This window comes from Eptatretus burgeri, chromosome 4 (assembly GCF_056783735.1).
Source record: "Eptatretus burgeri isolate ZD-2024b chromosome 4, Ebu_testis_v1, whole genome shotgun sequence".
Lineage (NCBI taxonomy): Eukaryota > Metazoa > Chordata > Myxini > Myxiniformes > Myxinidae > Eptatretus > Eptatretus burgeri.
Window position 1 is genome coordinate 82,081,917 of NC_140964.1, and position 25,000 is coordinate 82,106,916.

The 25,000-nt window shown below is 44.4% G+C and overlaps 2 protein-coding genes across 6 annotated transcripts in view; one reads left to right on the forward strand and one right to left on the reverse strand.

Annotated features, from left to right (window-relative positions):
- Positions 1-3,295, forward strand: part of LOC147028528 (uncharacterized) — a 19,069-nt gene extending 15,774 nt beyond the window's left edge. The window contains exon 5 of the mRNA XM_085880260.1: positions 3,258-3,295. Within this exon, the coding sequence (XP_085736386.1) occupies positions 3,258-3,295 (38 nt within the window). The remainder of the gene's footprint in view (positions 1-3,257) is intronic.
- SMG6 (SMG6 nonsense mediated mRNA decay factor) overlaps positions 1-25,000 on the reverse strand; it is a 248,513-nt gene that overhangs the window by 114,788 nt on the left and 108,725 nt on the right. Inside the window, exon 14 of one of the 5 annotated variants that reach the window (XM_085879012.1) lies at positions 16,386-17,176. The exons of the other annotated variants lie outside the window; for them this stretch is intronic. Coding sequence (XP_085735138.1) covers positions 16,915-17,176 — 262 coding nt within the window. The 3' untranslated portion in view covers positions 16,386-16,914. Of the gene's footprint in view, positions 1-16,385; positions 17,177-25,000 lie in introns of those variants that run through there. 5 annotated transcript variants of the gene reach the window in all.

Below are 25,000 nucleotides of genomic sequence, written 5' to 3' on the forward strand. Positions count from 1 at the left end.
AGGTACTTCATTCCGTTGTAAGACCAGGTGTAGGCGTTCCGGAAGAACAGGCATGGGCAGCTGGCATGGGCCGATCCACAGTGCCTGGCACTTGTTCCAGTTTATTACAGCTGAAGAAGCTCAACCATAATAGTTCAAACAATCCACCAGTTTCTTGATCTCCTTGCTTGTGCATACAATGGCACAAATATCATCAGCATAGGCAGAAACTTTACAGGTTTTACTTGCAGATTTGTGTATCCAGTTAAGAAGCTGCGCACTTTGATTAGGAGAGGCTCGATAGTAAGAGAGTACAAAATGCCAGAAAAAGGACATCCTTGACAGATACCCCTTCCAACTTTTACAAGTGAAGTCAATTCAGAGTTTCCTCCGAGTATTGAGGAAATGCCATGATAAAAAAGTTTTATAAGGGAGGTAAACCTGGGACCATGTCCAAAACACCCGAGAACCTTGAAAAGATATACATGACTAACACGGTCAAAAACTTTCTCTTTGTCGAGCAGAATCAAACCAAGATTATCATTTTTAGCTTTACACACATCCCAAAGATCTCTTATTAGGAATATATTATCATGTATCTGTCTGTTCAGGACACAATAGAACTGATCACTTTGAATCAAAGATTCTAGAAGGGCGGAGATGCATTGAGCTAAAGCTTTGGAAAATATTTTATAGTCGGAAGTTAAAAGAGAGATTGGGCGCCAGTTGCCAATAAGCTGAGGGTCCCCTTTTTCGGTAATAAAGTAATTACTGCTCTACGACAGCTCATTGGCAATTCCCCACATTGTAAAGAACTAGTAAAGACCTCCAACAGCTCTGGACCTAATAAGGACCAAAAGGATTTGTAAAACTCGACTGGGAGGCTGTCTAGTCCAGGAGATTATCCAGTCGGCAGAGAAGCAAGCGAGAGTGTAAGTTCTTCCAAGGAAGGTAAGGAATCAAGCTGGTCCCTTCGAGTCGCACTTAACGTGGGTAGATCAGACATGAAATATTGTATCGCATAATTGTCAACATCGTTTGCCATAAACACGTCTGAGAAGAAGTTATAGATCTCCCTCTTTATGCTATCTTGTGATGTCACAATGTCCCCAGTTGAGAGCCTAAAGGGTTTCCAATTTGCCTTTGATGGGTGGTCTTTTTATCAAAATGAAAGAAAAATTTTGTTGGCGAGTCCAAATTATAAATCTGATCCATCTGTAATCGGATCATTGCACCTTTCACTTGATAGTCAACAAGATCATTTAAAAGGGCCTTTTTTTCCAGTAGCAGATGGTTATTTGTTGTACTAGGGTTGTTTGCAACATCAGATTGTAATTGGGTCGCCAAAATAGGTGACCTTTATTATCAGTAATTCTGTCTGTTTGGCATCAGCATAATTGGTAGTAAACGTGGGCAGATTTTGACCAAACTCGGGTGGTAGGTACATCTTATGACCTAGTGCTTTGGAAATTGTGATGGTTGCTAGGGACGCTTTGGTTCGCCAGCAACAACCGAAAAACATTCAAAATCGGTACCATTCACGCGAAATCAATTCCGAAAGCCATTATCCCACGTAGGGTTATGAAATTTGGCAGGAATGATCTACAGGTGATGCTCTCTCAAATATATTCCGGTTTTTGTGATACATGGAATACTTTACCCGCAGTGCCCCCTACAATTAGGGTATGCGCGAAAATTGAAGGCCCCCTAGCGACCAGGTGAGTGCTTCGATACGAATGAAACTTTGCAGGTTCATGGTACTCAATGAGTACTACAACTTGGCCTCAGGACATATTGACCGATTTCGCTTAGGTCAGGGGTCAAAGGTCAACTAGTGCAAAAATCGATAATTTGCGAGAGTTGGAGGTGCCTTCGCGCCAAATGCTACTCCTCCTAGGGTTATGGTCGGATGGTCATGAAAATTCACACTAATTGTCTGGAATACATTGTGCACAAACGATCGTGCCGGATTTTCAATTTAGATCTTTGTTCACCCACAGCACCCCCTCAAACTTTGGGGATTTCCGATTTCAAACCGCATTTTTGGTACTTTTCATTCAAATGGATTATATCAGTAGATGGAATGGAACTTATCAGTATTATCAGTAGCAGTTATCAGTAGATAGAACTGGATGAGATTTGATATGCATGATCTTAAGGTGATTCCCTATCTGCAAAATGACATCCATTTTTCTCTATATCTTATAGTTTCCATGCTCGGCAACCCATCGCCGCCTACCAGCTTATTTCAGTATTTCTTTTTCGAGTACAATCCTTTCCTTTTTTCACTAAAAGATGAGAAGTGATTAAACTGTTGACAAAAGACGGCAATCTGTGCCTTTGCATAGTCGCACCATAATCTAGGGTTACTTAAACTATCCTTTCGTTTGATGAGGCTATTCCAAAACACCCTAAAGGCTTCACAAAAAGTAACATTCTCAAGTGACATGACATTAAACTTCCAATATGGACTGCCATGTTGCTGCAGAGCAAGCTTAAAGGAGAATGTTGTCACCAGATGATCAGAGAAAAGAGAAGGCACAATATCAGATTATAACATCTTATCAAGCATTGCAGCATTGACACAAATTCTGTCTAACCGAGTTAGAGTGTGTCTCTGGGACACACATCTTAATAGTGAGGACAGATAACAGCAATTTTTGAGAGGAATCGTGCAAATGATGATACAAGCATCAAATTTGGCACATTTGTTCTCCAAGGGATTCTAATCAAATGGCCAATCGGGTAGATTTGATCAGAAAGCCCTGCAGAACAGAAACGTCAAATTTGATGCTTGTATCATAATTTGCACGATTTTTCTACTATCTACTACACTATAACCAAGTGAACTGACGTTATCTGGGGTGTTAGATACGACAAACATCCATGAGTCCCACAGTTTTTATAATTTTTTTTCCAAAGTTTTGGCAGATTCTGGATGTGGCTCCACAATGTTTCTGTCGAAAGCAGGGTCAAGGGTACAGTTGAAGTCACCACTCATTATAAAGCAGCAGTTCAAGTCAATTGTGCTTAGAAAGGCCTCTAGTTTGAGGAAGAAGTTATACTTTTCAGCATTCTCATTGGGGGCATAAATGTTTACAAAAATAAAGATTTGATTGCTGGCAATGAAATGAAGACAAGCCAGACGTCCAGGAATTATTTCATTATAATGAACTTGTGAGAGCGTTAATGAAGGAGAGACAAAGAAAGCAATCCCGGCAGTGAAGGAATTTATATCACTAAAGAACCACTGACCCTTCATGAGCCTTCTCCATTAGGCTTGGGCAGTCAGATCTCCATGCGTTTCTTACAATAACAAGACGTCCAGGTGCAAACGCCGTGTCAGATCTTTTACCTGAACTTTGCGTTCTAAACCAGCACCACCATTAATGTTTAGACTTCCGAAATTAACATTCATGTGCTTAGAAAGAGAAAGAAGAAAAATAAATAAATAAGAGAAACACACCATAAGGACCTTACTTATGAAGCTCCTGTCAAGCTTTCTGGATCATTTTTTTTAACCTGTGCTTCTGAGCCTCAGTGAAGTTTGGGGTGACAGGGTTACGCACAATTTTTTTAAATTTCGTAATTAACACCGGAAGATCAGGGAAATCATCTTTCAGTTCAATATTTCTCTTACGATAAGAATCCCTCAAGAAGTCCCGAAGCTCGTCGTCCGAAGGTCTGCTTTCAGCCTTTAGAATCTGAGAGGACTCATCTTGGCTTTCACCATCAGATTCCACACATGGGAATCAATTGGTGTTTGTTTCATTGTGAGCATCACATGATTGCTCAGTTTCAATGAAACAATCTTCTTCGGCCCCTTATATATCAGAGTTACGTCTGGGGATTCCTCTGAATGTAAGAGAGGGGACTCCAAGCCTGTCTGTGGCATGGCCACAGTGCTCGGGTCATGAGTGTCACTCTCAATTGGAGGATTTAAACTATCCTCCATTGTTCCCTTAGTGTCCTTATTTGCCTCATTTATTGTTTTGTTCGAGAGAGACTGGAAAAGTTTCTCTTCCTCCTGTAACTGTTGGATATGGGAGCAGTCTACATAAGGAACGTCCTTGTAAGAGAGGACGCTCTCTGTGGGGTTGGAAACACTGATTGGGATTGGCAAGTTCGATACGATTGTTTCATTGTTAACGTTTGTACAAGCGGACGCTTCTGGATTACTTTCTTCTTCCAGAAAGGCAAATCTGTTGTTACATAGAATTCCAGTAATTACATTTTCACTGATTTGCCTTTTACCAGAAGGTGACACACGTGGTGCAAGGGATTTACGCTTCTTAACTTTTGAGACGGTGATGAACCCATCACTTACAATGTGCATTGGCTCATTGGGAGGGGGCGTGTCCACTTGATCAGTTAATTTATCCTGCACGTCATTGGGAGGGGGCGTGTCCACTTGTTGAACGAGTTTGTCCCGTACATCATTGCGAGGGGGAGTGTCCGCTCGTTCAGCCGGTTTATCCTGAACGTTCGTTGAAAGGGAAACGTTAACATTAATCTATGAGTCGTTGTTATTCGGTTCGGACGTGGAAGGCTGCGTTTTTCGAAGAGGGCAAAACTGTTTCATATGTCCCACTGCACCACAACCAAAGCACTTCAGGGTATCAGTGTTAACATATCCTTGGTAGTGGTGACTATTTACAGTGAACTTTAAAATGACTTTCAGAGAGGGATAATCCTTGTTGAGTAACATAAATACTTGTCTACGGAAACACATCACGTGACTGGCACATTCATCTTTACAGCCCAAAGGGAGCATTATTAGAGGGGACACGCAGTGCCCATATCGCTGCAGCGCTTTCAGGATTACATTACTGCTCAGGAATGGCGGTACATTTGAGATAACCACTTTCTGAGCAGGAGTATCGAAAGGATACGTCATCACAAAGTGTCCAGTCGAGGGACAGGCCTTGTTGAACAATGAGAGCAACGTGCTCTTCGTCAGACACAAACACGATAACTCGTTTATTCATCCGCGATGCGGCACGTGCCTCACCAAACCCGATTATGTTCTCGATCGCGAGAACAATCGCCTTCACCAAAACACCCTCCGATGGAGAGCATGCGACGCTATTCTTGCGCGATAAACGTTCGAACGCGGCATATCGCTGCGAGCGAGCGACCGCCATGTTTCAATATACGACGCTCGACGTCTTCCTAACTCAGGAAGAGGAAGTTACCCATACACTCTAACTTTTCCCGAACCTTGGGAAAGGGAGCACGAACAAAACAAAACAAGCAGTCATAGACTGGTACTTATGAAATCGTCAACTTAACCTCTGACCTTGTCTAATAAAAGCTGTCTCTAGAGAAGGTAGCGACGCAAACCAGAAGTTTCTACGACGATTCTGCTCCAAACCATCAAAAATCGAATGTTTGACCTCACTGTGACCTTGACCTTTGACCAATTTTGACCAAAATCTAATCAGCGCTAGCCACCACCCTCCTGAATCATGTGGTGTAATTTGACATTGGAAGCTTCTTCCGTTCTCGATTGATCATTTTTTGGATGTTTGACCTCACTGTGACCTTGACCTTTGACCGATTTTGACCAAAATCTAATCAGCACTAGCCATCAGCCTTCTGAATCACGTGCTGTAATTTGACATTGGAAGCTTCTTCCGTTCTCGAGTTATCTGTACCAAACCATCAAAAATCGAATATTTGACCTCACCGTGACCTTGACCTTTGACCGATTTTGACCAAAATATAATCAGCACTTGCCATTACCCTCCTGAATCACATGGTGTAATTTGACATTGGTAGCTTCTTCCGTTCTCGAGTTATCGTGCCTACAAACAAACAAACAAACAGAAACGGAAGGCATCAATATACTCACGAAATCTTTAGATTTCGTAAGTAACAAGCAGTCATAGACTGGTACTTACGAAATCGTCAACTTGACCTCTGACCTTGTCTAATAAAAGCTGTCTCTTGAGAAGGTAGCGACGCAAACCAGAAGTTTCTTTGATGATTCTGTTCCAAACCATCAAAAATCGAATGTTTGACCTCACGGTGACCTTGACCGTTGACCGATTTTGACCAAAATCTAATCAGCACTAGCCATCACCATCCTGAATCACGTGGTGTAATTTGACATTGGTAGCTTCTTCTGTTCTCGAGTTATCTGTACCAAACCATCAAAAATCGAATATTTGACCTCACTGTGACCTTGACCTTTGACCGATTTTGACCAAAATCTAATCAGCACAAGCCATCACCCTCCTGAATCACATGGTGTAATTTGATATTGGTAGCTTCTTCCGTTCTCGAGTTATCGTGCCTACAAACAAACAAACAAACAAACTAAAACAAACTAACAAACAAACAAACAGAAACGGAAGTCATCAATATACTTACGAAATCTTTAGATTTCGTAAGTAACAAGCAGTCATAGACTGGTACTTACGAAATCGTCAAGTTGACCTCTGACCTTGTCTAATAAAAGCTGTCTCTCGAGAAGGTAGCGACGCAAACCAGAAGTTTCTACGATGATTCTGCATCAAACCATCAAAAATCGTAACGTCGACCGAAGCAAAAATCTCCATTTCTCCACGCAATTATATTATACCTTAACGTAACTCAACGACGCGTCTGCTCGAGCGCACTGCATCATGGGACGACCCATGACGCGTCGAGTGAAATAATTTTTATACAATGTTAAAACGTCTCCAAAACATCCGATTTTTACCAGAATTTCGACAACCGAGTTTTAAGCATCCTAAGCGATCGCAAAAACCGAAGACAAAATTAAAATCGAAGTTAAAACGAACTCGTAACTTCGAGCGAAGCAAAAATACTCCATTTCTCCACGTGAATTTACGGAATTATGTTTGACCTCAATGTGACCTTGACCTTTGACCGATTTTGACCAAAATCTAATCAGCACTAGCCATCACCCTCCTGAATCACGTGGTGTAATTTGACATTGGTAGCTTCTTCCGTTCTCGAGTTATCGTGCCTACAAACAAACAAACAAACAAACAAGCAGTCATAGACTGGTACTTACGAAATCGTCAACTTGACCTTTGACCTTGTCTAATAAAAGCTGTCTCTAGAGAAGGTAGGGACGCAAACCAGAAGTTTCTACGATGATTCTGTACCAAACCATCAAAAATCGAATGTTATGGATGTTTGACCTCACTGTGACCTTGACCTTTGACCGATTTTGACCAAAATCTAATCAGCGCTAGCCACCACCCTCCTGAATCACGTGGTGTAACTTGACATTGGAAGCTTCTTCCGTTCTCGAGTTATCATTTTTTGGATGTTTGACCTCACTGTGACCTTGACCTTTGACCGATTTTGACCAAAATCTAATCAGCACTAGCCATCACCCTCCTGAATCACGTGGTGCAATTTGACATTGGTAGCTTCTTCCGTTCTCAAGTTATCGTGCCTACAAACAAACAAACAAACAAACAAACAAGCAGTCATAGACTGGTACTTACGAAATTGTCAACTTGACCTTTGACCTTGTCTAATAAAAGCTGTCTCTAGAGAAGGTAGGGACGCAAACCAGAAGTTTCTACGATGATTCTGTACCAAACCATCAAAAATCGAATGTTTTGGATGTTTGACCTCACTGTGACCTTGACCTTTGACCAATTTTGACCAAAATCTAAACAGCACGAGACATCACCCTCCTGAATCACGTGGTGTAATTTGACAATGGTAGCTTCTTCCGTTCTCGAGTTATCTGTACCAAACCATCAAAAATCGAATATTTGACCTCACTGTGATCTTGACCTTTGATCGATTTTGACCAACATCTAATCAGCACGAGCCATCACCCTCCTGAATCACTTGGTGTAATTTGACATTGGTAGCTTCTTCCGTTCTCGAGTTATCGTGCCTACAAACAAACAAACAAGCAGTCATAGACTGGTACTTATGAAATCGTCAACTTGACCTCTGACCTTGTCAAATAAAAGCTGTCTCTTGAGAAGGCAGTGACACAAACCAGAATTTTTTATGATGATTCTGTACCAAATCATCAAAAATCAAATGTTTTGGATGTTTGACCTCACTGTGACCTTGACCTTTGACCGATTTTGACCAAAATCTAATCAGCGCTAGCCACCACCCTCCTGAATCACGTGGTGTAATTTGACATTGGAAGCTTCTTCCATTCTCGAGTTATCATTTTTTGGATGTTTGACCTCACTGTGACCTTGACCTTTGACCAATTTTGACCAAAATCTAATCAGCACGAGCCATCAGCCTCCTGAATCACGTGGTGTAATTTGACATTGGTAGCTTCTTCCGTTCTCGAGTTATCGTGCCTACAAACAAACAAACAAACAAGCAGTCATAGACTGATACTTACGAAATCGTCAACTTGACCTCTGACCTTGTCTAATAAAAGCTGTCTCTGGAGAAGGTAGCGACGCAAACCAGAAGTTTCTACGATGATTCTGTACCAAACCATCAAAAAGTCGAATGTTTGACCTCACTGTGACCTTGACCGTTGACCGATTTTGACCAAAATCTAATCAGCACTAGCCATCACCCTCCGAAATCACGTGGTGTAATTTGACATTGGTAGCTTCTTCCGTTCTCGAGTTATCTGTACCAAACCATCAAAAATCGAATATTTGACCTCACTGTGACCTTGACCTTTGACCGATTTTGACCAAAATCGAATCAGCACAAGCCATCACCCTCCTGATCCACGTGGTGTAATTTGACATTGGTAGCTTCTTCCGTTCTCGAGTTATCGTGCCTACAAACAAACAAACAAACTAACTAACTAACTAACAAACAAACAAACAAACAAATAAACAGAAACGGAAGTCATCAATATACTTACGAAATCTTTAGATTTCGTAAGTAACAAACAAGCAGTCATAGACTGGTACTTACGAAATCGTCAACTTGACCTCTGACCTTGTCCAATAAAAGCTGTCTCTCGAGAAGGTAGCGACGCAAACCAGAAGTTTCTACGATGATTCTGTACCAAACCATCAAAAAATCGAATGTTTTGGATGTTTGACCTCACTGTGACCTTGACCTTTGACCGATTTCGACCAAAATCTAATCAGCACTAGCCATCACCCTCCTGAATCACGTGGTGTAATTTGACATTGGTAGCTTCTTCCGTTCTTGAGTTATCATTTTTTGGATGTTTGACCTCACTGTGACCTTGACCTTTGACCGATTTTGACCAAAATCTAATCAGCACTAGCCATCAGCCTCCTGAATCACGTGGTGTCATTTGACATTGGTAGCTTCTTCCGTTCTCGAGTTATCGTGCCTACAAACAAACAAACAAACAGAAACGGAAGGCATCAATATACTTACGAAATCTTTAGATTTCGTAAGTAATAAGGAAAGACAAGCAAAATAAAAAAGGAAAATAAAGGTTTAAAGCAAAAAGTTTTTGAATTTTGAAACGACCAACAGGGCACCGCCCAGGAACCGACGATACCCTGACCAGCGCCACGACCTCTCTCTCTCTCTCTTCTCTACACAGAGGGGAAACACGGGAAAACCTCACAAACAAAAAAACACAAACAAAGAGGAATGAAATGGGCAATGTGGGAACACAAAAACAGCACAACGGAGGACAGGTACTCAAGACACAAAGCAAGCAGCAGCCATGACAGTACACACAACGTACGATAGAGATAGAGATAGAGATAGAGATAGAGATAGAGATAGAGATAGAGATAGAGATAGAGATAGAGATAGAGATAGAGATAGAGATAGAGATAGAGATAGAGATAGAGATAGAGATAGAGATAGAGATAGAGATAGAGATAGAGATAGAGATAGAGATAGAGATAGAGATAGAGATAGAGATAGAGATAGAGATAGAGATAGAGATAGAGATAGAGATAGAGATAGAGATAGAGATAGAGATATATATATATATATATATATATATATATATATATATATATATATATATATATATATATATATATATATATATATATATATATATAATGGTTCAAGGTCACGCGAGAGAGAAAACAGACAAGTCGAAGAGAGACAACATCAGATGCTTCGATATCTTCAGTTTTGGCCTGCAAAATGATTTTCAAAAGGAACATGACCTTTGTCCTGTTGAATACAAAAATATAATTAATCAGTTAATCTTTGTATTACAGTCCATACTTGTGCCAGGTTAAATTGAAATCCTTTCAGTGGTTAGCAAGTTATTGCAGTCGCAAAATGGTTCATTAAAAGGGGGCATATGCCCTTTGACCTTTTAAGCCAAAAACTGATTCAGTTAATCTTTGTGTTACATTCTACATTTTTGCCAAATGTGGTTGAAATCCCCTCAGCAGTTCACAAGTTATCGTGACAACAAAAAAAACCTCATCACACACAGACAGACAGCCGCACAGTTGGATACTTGAACAGGCGACCTGAAAACATAATGTCTCTGGTCTTCGGCTGAGGAGGCATACAAATGCTCAATCACCAAAAGTCTTCAGCCTAGTTCAAAGAAGTACCAGGATATTCCCAGGGTTAGACCTTAACGTTCTTGCAGGCGTGCAACGTGTGATTAAATCAGAAATATCGGCAGGAGCCGATTTATTTGTCGCTTTAAATGTTCTCACGATATTTCAAAATCTACAAGTTAACATGCAGGAAGCCAGAGTGCCTTGAGGATTGGGGTGACGTGATTAAATTTTCAAGCTTTAACTACAAGCCTCGCTGCCATGTTCTGAATAAGTTGCAATGGCTTGAGAGAGAAGGTACCTGAGAACAGTGAGTTACAGACATCCAAGCCTCAGACCAAGTGCGACATTATGAGAGCACGAATTGGTGTTTCACTATTCCCTCAATTTAAGCACAAGTACATGTGAACAATATTGTGCGAATGTGGAAAAAAAGAAAGCTGTTTAAGATAGAAAATATGCTTTATATAGTAGTGTCGAGTCCATTATATTACAGGAAAAAAAGGACGGTGTTGATGAAACTTCAATTTCCCAACGTGTTCCACAGCTACACGTGCACTGTCTCTTTCAACGTGGTTGCTCCTCAGTGACATTCATATATGAATGTTTGGAACGGGTACATGTTGTTACGTTGAAGTGGGTATGTATTATATATAGTAACTAACATGGACCGTGTACTCGAGTAGCTTAGGACGTTTTCTGTAAATCAGGGATTCAATGGGGTGAAGCTGTCTTGTTATAATCTCTGTTGCGAGATTGGCAGTGTTGAAATAGGCATTAAGTAGGAAAGCATTATGTGTTTTGTCCTCTCTGTAAACCAGGTGAGACATCAGGTAAGAAGAAAGGGGGTATTTTTGACGTGTTTGTATCCCGTGTGCGGAGTTTAAAACCTCCCCGTGGCCAGCAATGGTTCGAGCGGTGCCAGTGTCGACACTGCATACGTGTGGTGTCACCACAGATGCTGCGCTGCACTCTTTCACTGGCCGGTGCCAGGGTGTGAGCAAAGACATTCAGAGGTGCAGGACGTTTCCACAGGGGGAAGGGGATAAAAGATCCTGGACAGGGGCTATTCACTCTCTTGCTTCTGCCGGTTTTTTCACCTCGTCTGGACTTCGTTTGAAAGACATAAACCATGTTCATGTCATCAGGTCCTTGCCTATGTACAGCACTTGAGATCTTCATGGCCACACAACAAAGTCTTGCCATTCTGCCTCTCCGTTCTCTTCGCCCAACTGGACATTTTGCTTGTTCGCTGGTCTGTACTGTGGCTTGGACACCTGCTCTTGGTGGAACCATTTCCGATACCAGGTACCGGTATCCTTATAAAATAGGACCTCACCTTGTTTAATCCATTGTGTGCTTGCAGTCATTATGTTGTATTCCCTTGTGTCAAGTTCTTTTAATTTTGTTTTACTGTGTGTGGACATATATTACTTGCTTTATTCATGTCCATCTGCCTGTGTCTCAGGATTCTCTGTTTTTGTGGTCTTGTGCCTTTTCCTTAAATAAACTGTTATTCCCAAAGAGCACGTTTTGTGTGGTGGTCCGCCATTACAAACCTCGCACATGAGAAATCATTTCATTTCGCCATGCTTTAGGTAAATCCCTGGAGTAGGTTAAAAATTGGAAACATTCGCTTCAAGAGACCAGCGGAATTAGCAATTCCGACTGGAGCGTGGGAGACCAATTCCGCTCAGGTCTCTCGTGGGATATGGCCCATCCTGTGGTACTTAATTAAAATCCCACCGTCAACGGGTCAGCGTTGTAGGACTTGGCAATGCAACAATATCCATTTTCAGGACACGTGCCGTAAAGTTATGGACATGTGCATGTGCTTTAATTCAGGTCCAGCTTCCGAGTGAGTAAATGGTGTTTTCCTTCCTCGTGAAGATCACTTAAAAGCTAAGAATTCTGCACTGGACCTGTCCTGCAATTCTTATTTTTCATTCCATGTTGTTGATTGTGTTGAGAATCAGTTACCATGTCGTATTCATACTTACTTGGTCCTGCCATGTCAAATTTGCGATCGTGTTTGGCTTGGTCTCAGATGCACCATGTGCATAGCACCCAACCAACATCTCTCCTGGGTGTCTACTTTTCATGCTTCTCTTCCTCAAAATATTCTCAAAAATGAAAATAAAAATCACAAAAAAACCCCCAACTCTTTCTCTCTGTTACTCATTCCTGATGCTTTTCCTTCTCAATACAACATTCCTTTAATAACCAATTGCTTCTTTTGTTGAAAGCTTTAAAATGACATTTTAAAGTCTTCGCCTTTTTATATGCTATCCAAACACCTCACACCTGACTATTTGATATTCTTCACATTATCCGTTCCATTCAGAGTGAACACAAAAACCTGCTTGCCATGTCCCAGCACGTTCCTTCATGCTTTAAAAAACCCCCCTTCTTTTCAGCCTGATCATGATTGTTCCTCATGTGACAGAATTGGAGATCCACAAGAAAAACCCGGTTGCAGAGAGTGTCAGCTCAAGCCTGTTAATCCTTTCCTGTCTGTACCCATCACATGTTCCGCAGCCTCCACCGTCATCCCTCCTGGACTGAGAATGACAAAATTTCCATCCAACATGTCCTGATCCTCATCTGCCCCTCCAACAATGTTCTTGGCAAAGCACATATATATTTGGTTATTGCATGGGAGCAACCTCACAAATGTAGAACCTGGATGTTCGCACAATCCCTTCTGTAGTTATTCGACCCATCCTCTTGGCCCTGGTGCACTGATCTTGTGGAGAGGAAATTGCAGTCAAGCAGCACACTTTGTCAACATGGAAAGCTAATCTGACTGAGGGTAACTTTGCAATTCTGGAAGGCTTCTAAAAAAATATCCACTCATTCTGAGGAAAGCCAGAAAGCAATGTTACAAATCTGAAGGGTAGAATCTTCAACAAATCTCCTTCCTCAAAGTCATGGTGGCACCAAGTCAAGTCTATCTCTGGTGTGTGCTCCCTCTCCATGCACTCCCACCAAAAATGGCTTCACCTCATATTCTGTCCAAGATAATGCAGAATGTGTCCACTCAGCGTTTCCCTCAAAATCTAATGTAACCAACTCATTCCACTCCATCCCCATCTTACTCCCCTTGTACACACTGTTGAGTGGACTTTAAGTTGTTCTCACTGAGAAAGATAGAGAAAGCTCTGTCCAGCCTCAACCCTGCTTTGGTGAGAAGCCCTGATAACATCAGTGCCCTGCTCTCAAATCCTGCTCTGCTGCTCTTGCTTCTCTTCTGTTTGTACTCTTCAGCCTGTCCACCTTTGGCCGCCTCCAGTTTGCCTGAAAGTCGGCATACATCATTCCTGTTCACATCCATCCATCCATTGGGACCATACTCTGTGTAGAGTGCTGGTGCTGCCTAAGCAGTCTCCTTGGCTGTGGACACAATCCTGAATGGGTCGCCACTCCGACACAGTATACCAGCAAGCTGGCACTCATTTTGCCGACCTCGGAAGGATGACAGACAGAGTCAACCCAACCTGGGATTAATTCAACAGCCGAGTGGGATCTGAACTCAGGATCCTCGGATCCGAAGCCCACCACCCTAACCATTAAGCCAATACCAGGCATTGGTTACCTATGAAGGGTTAAAATTTATTTATTTTTGTTGTAGAAAAAAAACTCAGCTTACCTGAGGGTCCTCAAAACCCCAGATTACCTATGAAGGGTTAAAATTTATTTATTTATTTATGTTGTAGAAAAAACCCAGCTAACCCTGTTCACAACAAGGGTGCAAACACAGATTCTATCAACTACAGATTACCTCCATTTATAAGTAAGATCATGGAATCCATCATTGCTACCAACATAAAGCCTTTCCTGTCTTTAAACATTCCAATCTCTGATCATGAGTTTGAATTCTGTCATGGTCTTAACTCTGGACCTGCTGCATCTCTCAGCAATGGTTCCAGGCCCCTAAATCTCAAACAAGAGAACAGGCATTCAACAGTCTGGTATACTGCTCTGCTTGCCAAGGCCACCTTCATTCCTGGATTACTGACGTCCTCCACTCATCCAGTTAACATGTTGCTATCAATGAAACTCTATTCTATCGTCTCCTCTTCCAATGGAGACTGGATTGCCCAAAGGCAGTGCCTTGGCAGGTACAGCCTTGTTCGTTATCTACATAAACAATCTCTCTGATGAAAACTCTGGAAAATGGAACTGCTTCTCAGGTGGCAAATGATGTTGGTTCAGGAAAATCCTCTCGAACAGACAACTCCAGATTATATGTCATACAGAACACCCCCTCTCCCCCCCCCCCACCCTCCACTCCTCCTCCTCCTCCCCTCCCCTCCCTTCCAATTCCAATGACAGGTAGACAAAAGCATTCTGCTGATCTGGAATGATATGATGTTGTTTTGACATCTGGAAAATGTCCTTCAATTGTGGAAAAGCTCTGTCTCACCCAATCGCTCTGGAAAGATCGTGGAACAAAAACTATCGACAGTATTTCAATGGTCAGCCCCTGAAAGAACTTGTTGGCCTCACCACCTGCAAAGACGTGACAACAGCGGACCATATCACAAAGCTGGCCTCAAAATCAGGCTGCAGACTGGGCATCCTTCATTGTTTAAGTACTGTTACGTTTGAGGGGGGGGTATGCATTCAAAGGGTAATTAGGATGTTTAATTAGGTATGCCATGCTGTTCGAGTTTACCAGGATCTCGATGTAATAAGTAGCAATTCAGTGGTGATAAGGTGTCTAGTAAATGTTCATTTCTTCAAGGGGGAAATGATAATTGTCACGTAATTAGATAGGGACACGGGATAGGGTAAGGGTGTCTGCATAAACCCCTTTTAGTAGTCCCTGGAGACTGGCCGTGACGTCATAGGACAGTGCAGCGGATGGCTCCGCCCCGTGATCACGATTGGTAGAAGGCGACGGCGGTGGGCCAATAAACGGCTCGATTGGAAGTGACGAGGACAGGAGGATAAAAAGGTTCTGTTCGGGGTCGAAAAGGAAGAGGAAGAAGATCTGGACAAAAAGATCGTGTTTTTTTGGTGTGGAGGCTGTTGTGCGGAGAGCGTCCTTGTTGTTGTGCTGGTTCGATCGTGTTCTTTATCGCGTCTTGGAGCCTTGCTGAGCCTCACCTTGGTTGGCTCTGGGGTTCTGCTGACTCGGAGTACGGGGTCGAACGGCGGGCGGACCTGCCTCCCTCTCCTGCTCGCAACTTGGCGCCAGAACTGGTTCCCTGGCGGCTGTGAGCGGACTTGGGCCAAGACCAGGAGGTCGACAGCACCACGGTTTCTCCTGCCCCCCTGACGAGAGCAAGGCCAGCTCGTCCGACGCCGATCCAGGGACAGTTGCGTCCACACCACGGTCCAGCCTGACCACCAGAAATAGCTACGGTGTGTGTGTGTGTGTGTGTGTGTGTGTGTGTGTGTGTGTGTGTGTGTGTGTGTGTGTGTGTGTGTGTGTGTGTGTGTGTGTGTGTGTGTGTGTGTGTGTGTGTGTGTGTGTGTGTGTGTGTGTGCTTGGCACCTTAGAAGGTTTGAGATCTCTATATTCATTGGAATTGTCTGTGTTTTTCTCCATGCCCGATCCCACACCATCCCGTCGAATCGCCCTGGATCCCTCTTCTTGCCGAGTCTTGTTATTTCTGGTCAATAGTAAAAACGAATAAACATCATCAACTCAGAGAAAAGCGACTCGTGCCACCTTCCTCGTCCCGTTTGCGGTAGAACGATTAGAACCGCCATGTTTGGGTTATAAATAAATAAACCACCTCCATCGTTTAGGCTCATTCTACGTTGGCGGGACTGTTCAAGTCCCGTGGACGTCACATTGGTGTCAGGAGTGGGATGTTCGAACCCCTCTAAATTATATTTGGTATCGGGAGAATATACCAAGATTAAAATCTCGCCACGAATTGGAATAAAAAAATTACTGCAGAAAAGCGCGCGAGCGCGGGAAAATTTTGGCGGGATTTTTCAAATTTTAATTAATTGGCGGCAAACGGGACTTCTGCACCATGGCGGATGTGCAGATGTTTGAGGAGGAAGGCCACGTGTCTGGCAGCGAGTCGGGGGAAGAGGGGAGAGACGGGGGTAGGGTTGGAACCTCCCCCATTCCGAGCGTGGACCGTGCTTCATCGCCCGTAACGGAGCCGGCAGCGCCGGAAACCGGCGCGATGTCGATCCAGACAATGTTGGAACGTTTAATAGGGGACATGACGGCACAAATAGCAAATCAATTCGTGGCACAGAGGGCAGAAATAACAGATGAATTGGGGGTAATGGGGGTACAGTTGGGTGCACGGATTGATTTAATGAGGGATGAATTGGGGGAAAAGATGGAGAAAATGAAAACTGAGATGCAGCAGTGTGTGGATGTTAAATTGGGAGAAATACAAAGCAAATTCAAGGCTAGATTGGAGGAAACAAAGGCAGAAATTACATTGGAGGGGGAAAATATACGAAAAAAATTGGTAGATAAAATTGATGCAACGAACATTCGGGTTGATAAAGTGGATGAAAGCCTGGAACGTCATCGTGCCTGTGTGGATGCTCGTATGCAGCTGCAAGTTGAAGAGTGGGGAGAGCTGAGGAAGCAAGGGATGAATTTGGCGGAGGAGGTAAAAGGATTGGAGGCTCGTTTGGACGAACAAGATAAAATTATGAGCCAAGATGAAGTCTTGGATAAAGGCCTGGTAGAGCCGTCTTTTGTAAGTAGAGTGTCCGGGTTGGTTGAGGAGCAGCTACAAACTCGCGACGGAGCCTTGGAGGAGGTTGTGCGGGCCCAGAAGATCCTGCGGGAAGAGATGAATCGGTCCATTCAACGTTTGGAACAGGAGGCAAAATTGACCTATGAGACCCTCACCACAAAACATCTTTGGCCACAGTGGGCTCCGAAATTGGATACTCAGCCACAAGGGTGTTTGATCCCTGGGCTGGATTCGGACAAGGGAGAAACTGAGAAGCGGGCCACCGTAAAAGTGATCCCCCTGGTAAATTTCGACGGGTCAGGGAGCGTTGAAGCTTTTCTGACGCAATTTGAGTGCATTTCCCGACTAAACGGGTGGAATGAGCGGGAACGTACAGGGAATTTGGTGGCAACGTTGCGGGGACCAGCCGCAGATGTGTTAAACGTGATCGCGGAGGGGATGTTGACCAGCTCCCACATTTGCGAGGCGTTGAGCCGTCGGTTTGGGTTCGCGGCAAACTGTGATCTGGTGCGGGCCCAGCTCCAGCACCGCAGATTAAAGCCGGGTGAGACAGTGCAGGAGCTGGCACAGGACATTTACCAATCAGTCAGGATCGCGTATCGGGACCTTACAGTGGAGGCATGGGACAGACTGGCACTCGAGAAATTTTTAGCTGCTCTTCCTGACCCTGAGGTCCGAGCGCTAGTGGAGCTACAGGATCCACCCACCGTGCACCGAGCGGCCGAGTGCGCAGCCAGGCTGGCCTCGTGGAGTCGGCCGGGTCGGGTGCCCGAGAGGCCATCGGTGACGATCCGACAGGCAGAGATTCAGGATCAGGGAGGGGGGCTGGGAGAAATTGGCATTACCCAAATGTTTCAGGAAATTTGCCAGAAACTGTTAAGTTTGATAAGGGGTAATTCGGTAGTTGGTGTGCCAAAGCGGCGGGGTCCAACCCAGCCAATAGAGCAATTCGATTATGGCCGAGGGGGTCCGGAACCGGAAGAGACATTACACCGATACTCACGGGGGCCTTTTATGGGGAGTTGTTTCCGGTGCGGGCGAAGAGGACACATGCAACGATATTGCCGGTACCCGGCAATGGAGGGACCCTCCAATAGACTTTTAGACTCGGAGAGGGTGAATCCTCCTGCTGAACCGCCAGGTCTATCCGAGATGCCCTTTCATAGGTCGGGTTTGGAGATCACTGTCGGGGGTCCGGGAGACTAGATCGGGCTGAGCATATAGGGCCATGCTCGGCTGGTGAGATTGTGGCGAAGTGCCTCCTTTAGTGGAAAAAAATGAATTGTGGGAAAATTGGCATGGGTTTGTAAGTTCTGCTGGGTTGTAGAGTGATAATCGGGACAGTGGGTAATTGGTAACAAAGCGGGCAGAAGTGGCTGTCCAATGGCTGGTGCGTGGATCGGGTGAGAAGTGCTGTGTGAGTTTGTTTAAGTGAAGAAGTGAAATGTATGGTGCACACATTGTTTTTTTTATTGGGCATGGTGTGGTAACAGGGAAGGTCATGGTCGGTGAAGTGTTAGAAATGCAGGTGTCACATGTAAGGCCGATGGGGTGGGGGAGTCATGTGGGTTTTGTGGGTGGGGATGATGTGCTTGTCCACAGGGATTTCTGAAGCTCACGGTGAGCGTGAATTGCGATCCCCTTCAAGGAGATTCACCCCTGGTGGCTAATGGTGACAGTGTCTGGAGCCAACTGGGAGAGGGTCTGGTTGGGCGACCAAGGCGGGTAGAACCTTGGCGACCCAGGAAGGCCAGAGGTGCCAGTGAGACCCCTTCAGATGTTGTACGGGATGAGAGCTGATGGCTACCAGGGGGGTGGGAATCAAAGGGAGCGGGGCAGAGAAACGTCTGGGTTGGACTAAAGCTTACCTGTGGGCATGGTTGCACCTGAGGTGCCCCCATCATCTTGTGGTAACCCACCCCACAGCCATGACGGGATTCAGCCTGCATGATTAAAATGAGGACAATGACCTAGAAATGTGATGATGACCATGGTGTAAGTGTTGTGAAGATGTGTGAGTCCCACTCGATCCCGCACAACTTGACATGAGCAGCAAGGGCATGATGTCCGCATAATTTTGGGGCAAGCAAATTTGAAAATTAGCTCCCCAGGTAACACTGGGTCTATTAGCATCCACTGGGGGAGGCGGTCAAGTGTAAATATCCTGTGAATAGTGTCGTTAAGGCTTAGAGTAGGAATGTAAAGTATAAGTGTTGTGTTTTTGTGGAACCTTTTGTTTCCCCTCCCCAGATCACTGGAAGAGCGTTGGGCAAGAGCGATGATCCAGAAGATGGAGTGCAACTTCGCTCAGTGCTCTCATGTGATAAAATAAAATAAAATAAAAAACGAATGATTGTTTAGGTGAGGATAAGGCCATAAGGGGGTAGTACATTAAGCAGGATAGGTAAGTTAGCTGCGTCTCGCTGCCCATTGCCCCTCCTACTTTATTTCGTTAGGTTAATTAGGTGTGAGTCAGTAAGTGTTAAGGCTGGTACGGTAGCGCCTGTGATATACCTTGCAGGAGCTGCGGTACCAGAGGAGGGGGCAGTGTTACGTTTGAGGGGGGGGGTATGCATTCAAAGGGTAATTAGGATGTTTTATTAGGTATGCCATGCTGTTCGAGTTTACCAGGATATCGATGTAATAAGTAGCAATTCAGTGGTGATAAGTTGTCTAGTAAATGTTCATTTCTTCAAGGGGGAAATGATAATTGTCACGTAATTAGATAGGGACACGGGATAGGGTAAGGGTGTCTGCGTAAACCCCTTTTAGTAGTCCCTGGAGACTGGCCGTGACGTCACAGGACAGTGCAGCGGATGGCTCCGCCCTGTGATCACGATTGGCAGAAGGCGACGGCGGTGGGCCAATAAACGGCTCGATTGAAAGTGACGAGGACAGGAGGATAAAAAGGTTCTGTTCGGGGTCGAAAAAGGAAGAGGAAGAAGATCTGGACAAAAAGATCGTGTTTTTTTGGTGTGGAGGCTGTTGCGCAGAGAGCGTCCTTGTTGTTGTGCTGGTTCGATCGTGTTCTTCATCGTGTCTTGGAGCCTTGCTGAGCCTCGTGCCTCACCTTGGTTGGCTCTGGGGTTCTGCTGACTCGGAGTACGGGGTCGAACGGCGGGCGGACCTGCCTCGCTCCCCTGCTCGCAACTTGGCGCCAGAACTGGTTCCCTGGCGGCTGTGAGCGGACTTGGGCCAAGACCAGGAGGTCGACAGCACCACGGTTTCTCCTGTCCCCCTGACGAGAGCAAGGCCAGCTCGTCCGACGCCGATCCAGGGACAGTTGCGTCTACACCACGGTCCAGCCTGACCACCAGAAATAGCTACGTTGTGTGTGTGTGTGTGTGTGTGTGTGTGTGTGTGTGTGTGTGTGTGTGTGTGTGTGTGTGTGTGTGTGTGTGTGTGTGTGTGTGTGTGTGTGTGTGTGTGTGTGTGTGCGCTTGGCACCTTAGAAGGTTTGAGATCTCTATATTCATTGGAATTGTCTGTGTTTTTCCCCACGCCCGATCCCACACCATCCTGTCGAATCGCCCCGGATCCCTCTTCTTGCCGAGTCTTGTTATTTCTGGTCAATAGTAAAAACGAATAAACATCATCAACTCAGTGAAAAGCGACTGGTGCCACCTTCCTCGTCCCGTTTGCGGTAGAGCGATTATAACCGCCATGTTTGGGTTATAAATAAATAAACCGCCTCCATCGTTTCGGCTCATTCTACGTTGGCGGGACTGTTCAAGTCCCGTGGACGTCACAGTACTTTCTGTGGAAAAATCAGAATGACCCACAGCCAAAAGATCGATATCCGCAGCCCAATGCTGTACTGCTCTATCATGTGTATTCAAGCCACAGTACAAGATTAGTCTTCTCCTGGAATTAAAGGTTTTAAAGTTGTCGTCTCCCAAGAAGAGGTCAAAACTCCTTTCCTTTCCACATTACTGCACCCGACCTGTAGCTCCACTTCCCCTGTCTAGAATTGTGTACATCAATCATCCGAGGGCTCTGCTCTGACCTGACAGATATCTCAATCCACACGGCTGCAGATAAACCGGAAATAATGTTTTACAGAATCCTTCCTCCCACAGGATATCCATGACTCCCTCGTGTCTCTCCATGGCAATTGCATCCTCCAATTTGATCGACCTGAACCACATCCTGGCAGCAGAGTCACACTATACATCAACAACTCCATTTCCCACTATCCAGGTACTGCTCTTGCACCTTCCCCAAACCCAGGAGTTGCTCAAGCTGCAACGTCCCCTCTGCTCCAACCTGTGTGTTGTAATCATATTTGTCTGTGTTGTACCATCCTCCCAACAGTGACAACTCCATCTACATACGTGTCTGTCTGTCTGTGTGTTTTTGTGTGTCTGTCAACATTTAACTAACTTTTAACTGCTCATCCTTACTCTCTCTTCCTCATATGTAGTGATTTCAATTGTTACAACGCCAGGTGGCTGGGCAATGGTACCTCTCTCACCAATCCTCCCTTCTAGAGTTGGTAATGACCAACTTCCATGACTATGTCTCATGCTGTTCCTATGCCACAATAGGTTTATCTGATCATGTGCTTGTGAAGGTCATCATCTCTCAAGCCATTCTCTGAGAACAGCCTCAGCACCAGCGAATCATCTGATCATGTACTTGTGAAGGTCATCATCCCTCAAGCCATTCTCTGAGAACAGCCTCAGCACCAGCGAATCATCTGATCATGTACTTGTGAAGGTCATCATCCCTCAAGCCATTCTCTGAGAACAGCCTCAGCACCAGCGAATCATCTGATCATGCACTTGTGAAGGTCATCATCTCTCAAGCCATTCTCTGAGAACAGCCTCAGCACCAGCGAATCTGGTAGTTCACTCAGGCAAACTCGCAGGGATTGGAAACATCCATTGCATTTCAGGACTGGTTGCCTATATCTACCACTGCTGATATTAACTCAGCCTGGGAATTTTCCATAATTATGTACCTGTTTTCTCTTATGCACAAATTTATCCCAGCTAGTCTTCAGTTATCATACCCATCCTCCCCAACCATGGTACACTGACTGAATCCTTTGGTGAGGTAATTACATTGAAACAAGTTGCATTCTCCTCCGAAAAGCAACCAAAATCATTCCAAAAAGCCTGCAACAAGTGTGTGTCCACTCTCAGGAGAGACAGAAAACAACATCTGTCCAACCTCAAGATTGAACTTTCAACCTTGCTTTGCTCCTCTAATACCTGGTGGCACCTGAAATGTCTCGTTTCCTCAAATCCTCAAACAGCTTCCTTCACTTCAAATGGAACCACAGTCATCTCCGCTCGTGAGAAGGCTGATTGCCTATTCTGAATTTGTTTCCAAATCTTGTGTCCCCAACCTTTTGTTCTCTGTATCCACCCTACCACATCACACCAACATGTTTCTGGGTCTCTTTTGCATCTGAGAAGTTGGAGAAGTCTCTGACAACCCTGGACTTTTTTTCTGCAACTGGACCAGACGGCATCAGCTCACATGTCCTAAAAATGCTCGGCTGCTCTTGCACACCCTCTCTCTGCTCTTTCCATCCTATCATTTGCCCTATGTCATAATCCATCTGCTTGGATGTCAGGCAACATCACTGCATCACAAAAACTGTCAACCAAGTCACATACCCAACCTGTCCACCAAGTTCCATCCCAAACCATCTACATAACCTTTTGTGATACAGGGCAATATTATTTTTGGTCCTATCACTCAATGGAGAAGAATCACTTAAATATGATAGTAGACAGAGCCGAATCCAGATAGTCACCAAAATTGAATCAATTCGCCTTTGTCACACCACCGAACCTGTCCACCAAATTTTATCCGAATCCGTCAATAACATTTTGTGATACCCTGCTCACAGACAAATAGGGGTGAAAATGTAATCTCCATCCACCTTCAATGGCAGAGGTAAAAAGGTCCAAACACTGATCCCCTTAAATATAGACCTATTAGGTTATTACAGTCAATGTAAAATAATTCTTTTTCTCCAATTTCCTCATCTTAGGTCATCAATTCAGATTCAGACCAGGTCACTCAACCTTGGACATGCTACTCCTACTATCCCAACAATGGATGGAGCTTGATGGAGCTTGATGGAGTACTGCTCTCCCCTCTGGGCTGACGCCCCTGCCTCAGACCTTGATAAGCTTGACGCCAGGGAAACCAAGGCCTTCAAGATTATTGGAACCTCTCGAGATGAAGCCGAGTCAATGGGCCGATCACTTTCCCATCACATACAGGTCGGTGGTTTCTCTATCTTCTTCCACCTCCTTTCTGGTCTTGCACCCTCTGCTCTTTCTGTGCTTTGGCCTCCCCCCAAGCCGACCAGGTGTTTTTAAGGGTGCACGCAGTTCACAATTAATCTCATTTTGGTGAAACTCCCAGAGTACAGAATTACCCTCACCTCCAATCACTTTGCTCCTCTCTTTTCCCAAATTGTCTTCAATCTCATTCTTTCCTCCAAGTCTTCAAGACAGCTGTTCACCATCATCTCAGATCATCCCCAATCTAAAACCATGAGCTTTTCTACCTCAGTTAACCCCACACCCCAAGTCCATCTCCTTCCAAATATCCAGTTTTTCCTTCCTGAAAGTTTGCTTCTGTATCCATCTCATCCACCCCAAAGGTCCCTCATTCCTCCACACACACATTATTTCTCCAGGTCTCCTTAGATTTTATCTTCAACACTGTTCTTATAACCCTCCCCCCCCACCCCATATATATATCTATCTATCTATCTATCTATCTATCTATCTATCTATCTATCTCTCTCTCTCTCTCTCTCTCTCTCTCTCTCTCTCTCTCTCTCTCTCTCTCTCTCTCTCTCTCTCTCTCTCTCTCTCTCTCTCTCTCTCTCTTTATCTATCTCTGTCTCTCTCTCTCTCTCTCTCTCTCTCTCTCTCTCTCTCTCTCTCTCTCTCTCTCTCTCTCTCTCTCTCTCTCTCTCTCTCTCTCTCTCTCTCTCTCTCTCCTTTTGTTCTGTTGCAACCTGATCTGTTCAGTGTTCTAGTTCTTCCACAAGCCTTGACTCTGTACAATATAAAATAAAATAAAAACACGATCAGCACTCTTTGACACCGCGACGTCACCGATACGTCTCCGCCTACATTATTACATCATTGTACATACTTGTACCAAGTTTGATTTTAATCCCCTCAGTTGTTCTCAAGTATCACATTTTATGCAACATGACCTCTGACCTCTGACCTCTGACCTCTTGATGCCAAAATCTAATCAGTTAATCTCTGCATCATATATACATACTTATACCAAGTTTGGTCAAAATCCTATCACTGGTTCACAATTTAGGGCAGCAACAGTATTTTTACCGAACGGGACCTCTGACCTTTGACCTCTTGACCCCATAATCGAATCAGTTCATCTTTACATTATTATACATACTTGTACCAAGTTTGACTTAGATTCCTTCAGCCAGTCTCAAGTGTTTGCAAGAACGAAAACCCATCATGGACGGATAGTGGGCTGGACAAACTGAAAACATAATGCCTCCGACGACTTCTTCAGCGGAAGCACAAAAACCTCACCACGAGGCTGTCCTATCCCATTCTTCCCTCCACGGCTTCAAGCAGACATTGCACCACCATATCATGTCATCCCCATCCTTACCCAGAATCTTTTTTTTTTGAACCTCCATTAACCCTTCTTAACCCAACCCACTTAATTTCAGGTTACTGCATTGCTTCCCCTTCTCTCCTTCTGTTCCTTCATTCCCTTGCTTTTTGCCCTCCGTCACCATGCTCTGTTAGCATGAATCTTGTTTAAAAATAATAATAAAGTTCCCATAATCCATAAACGGGATGCAAACCAGATGATCCGTGAGTGTTCCAAACAGTTCAAAATCAGAAGAAGAGAAATGTCGACTGTATGGGAGCCAAGAACTTCCCA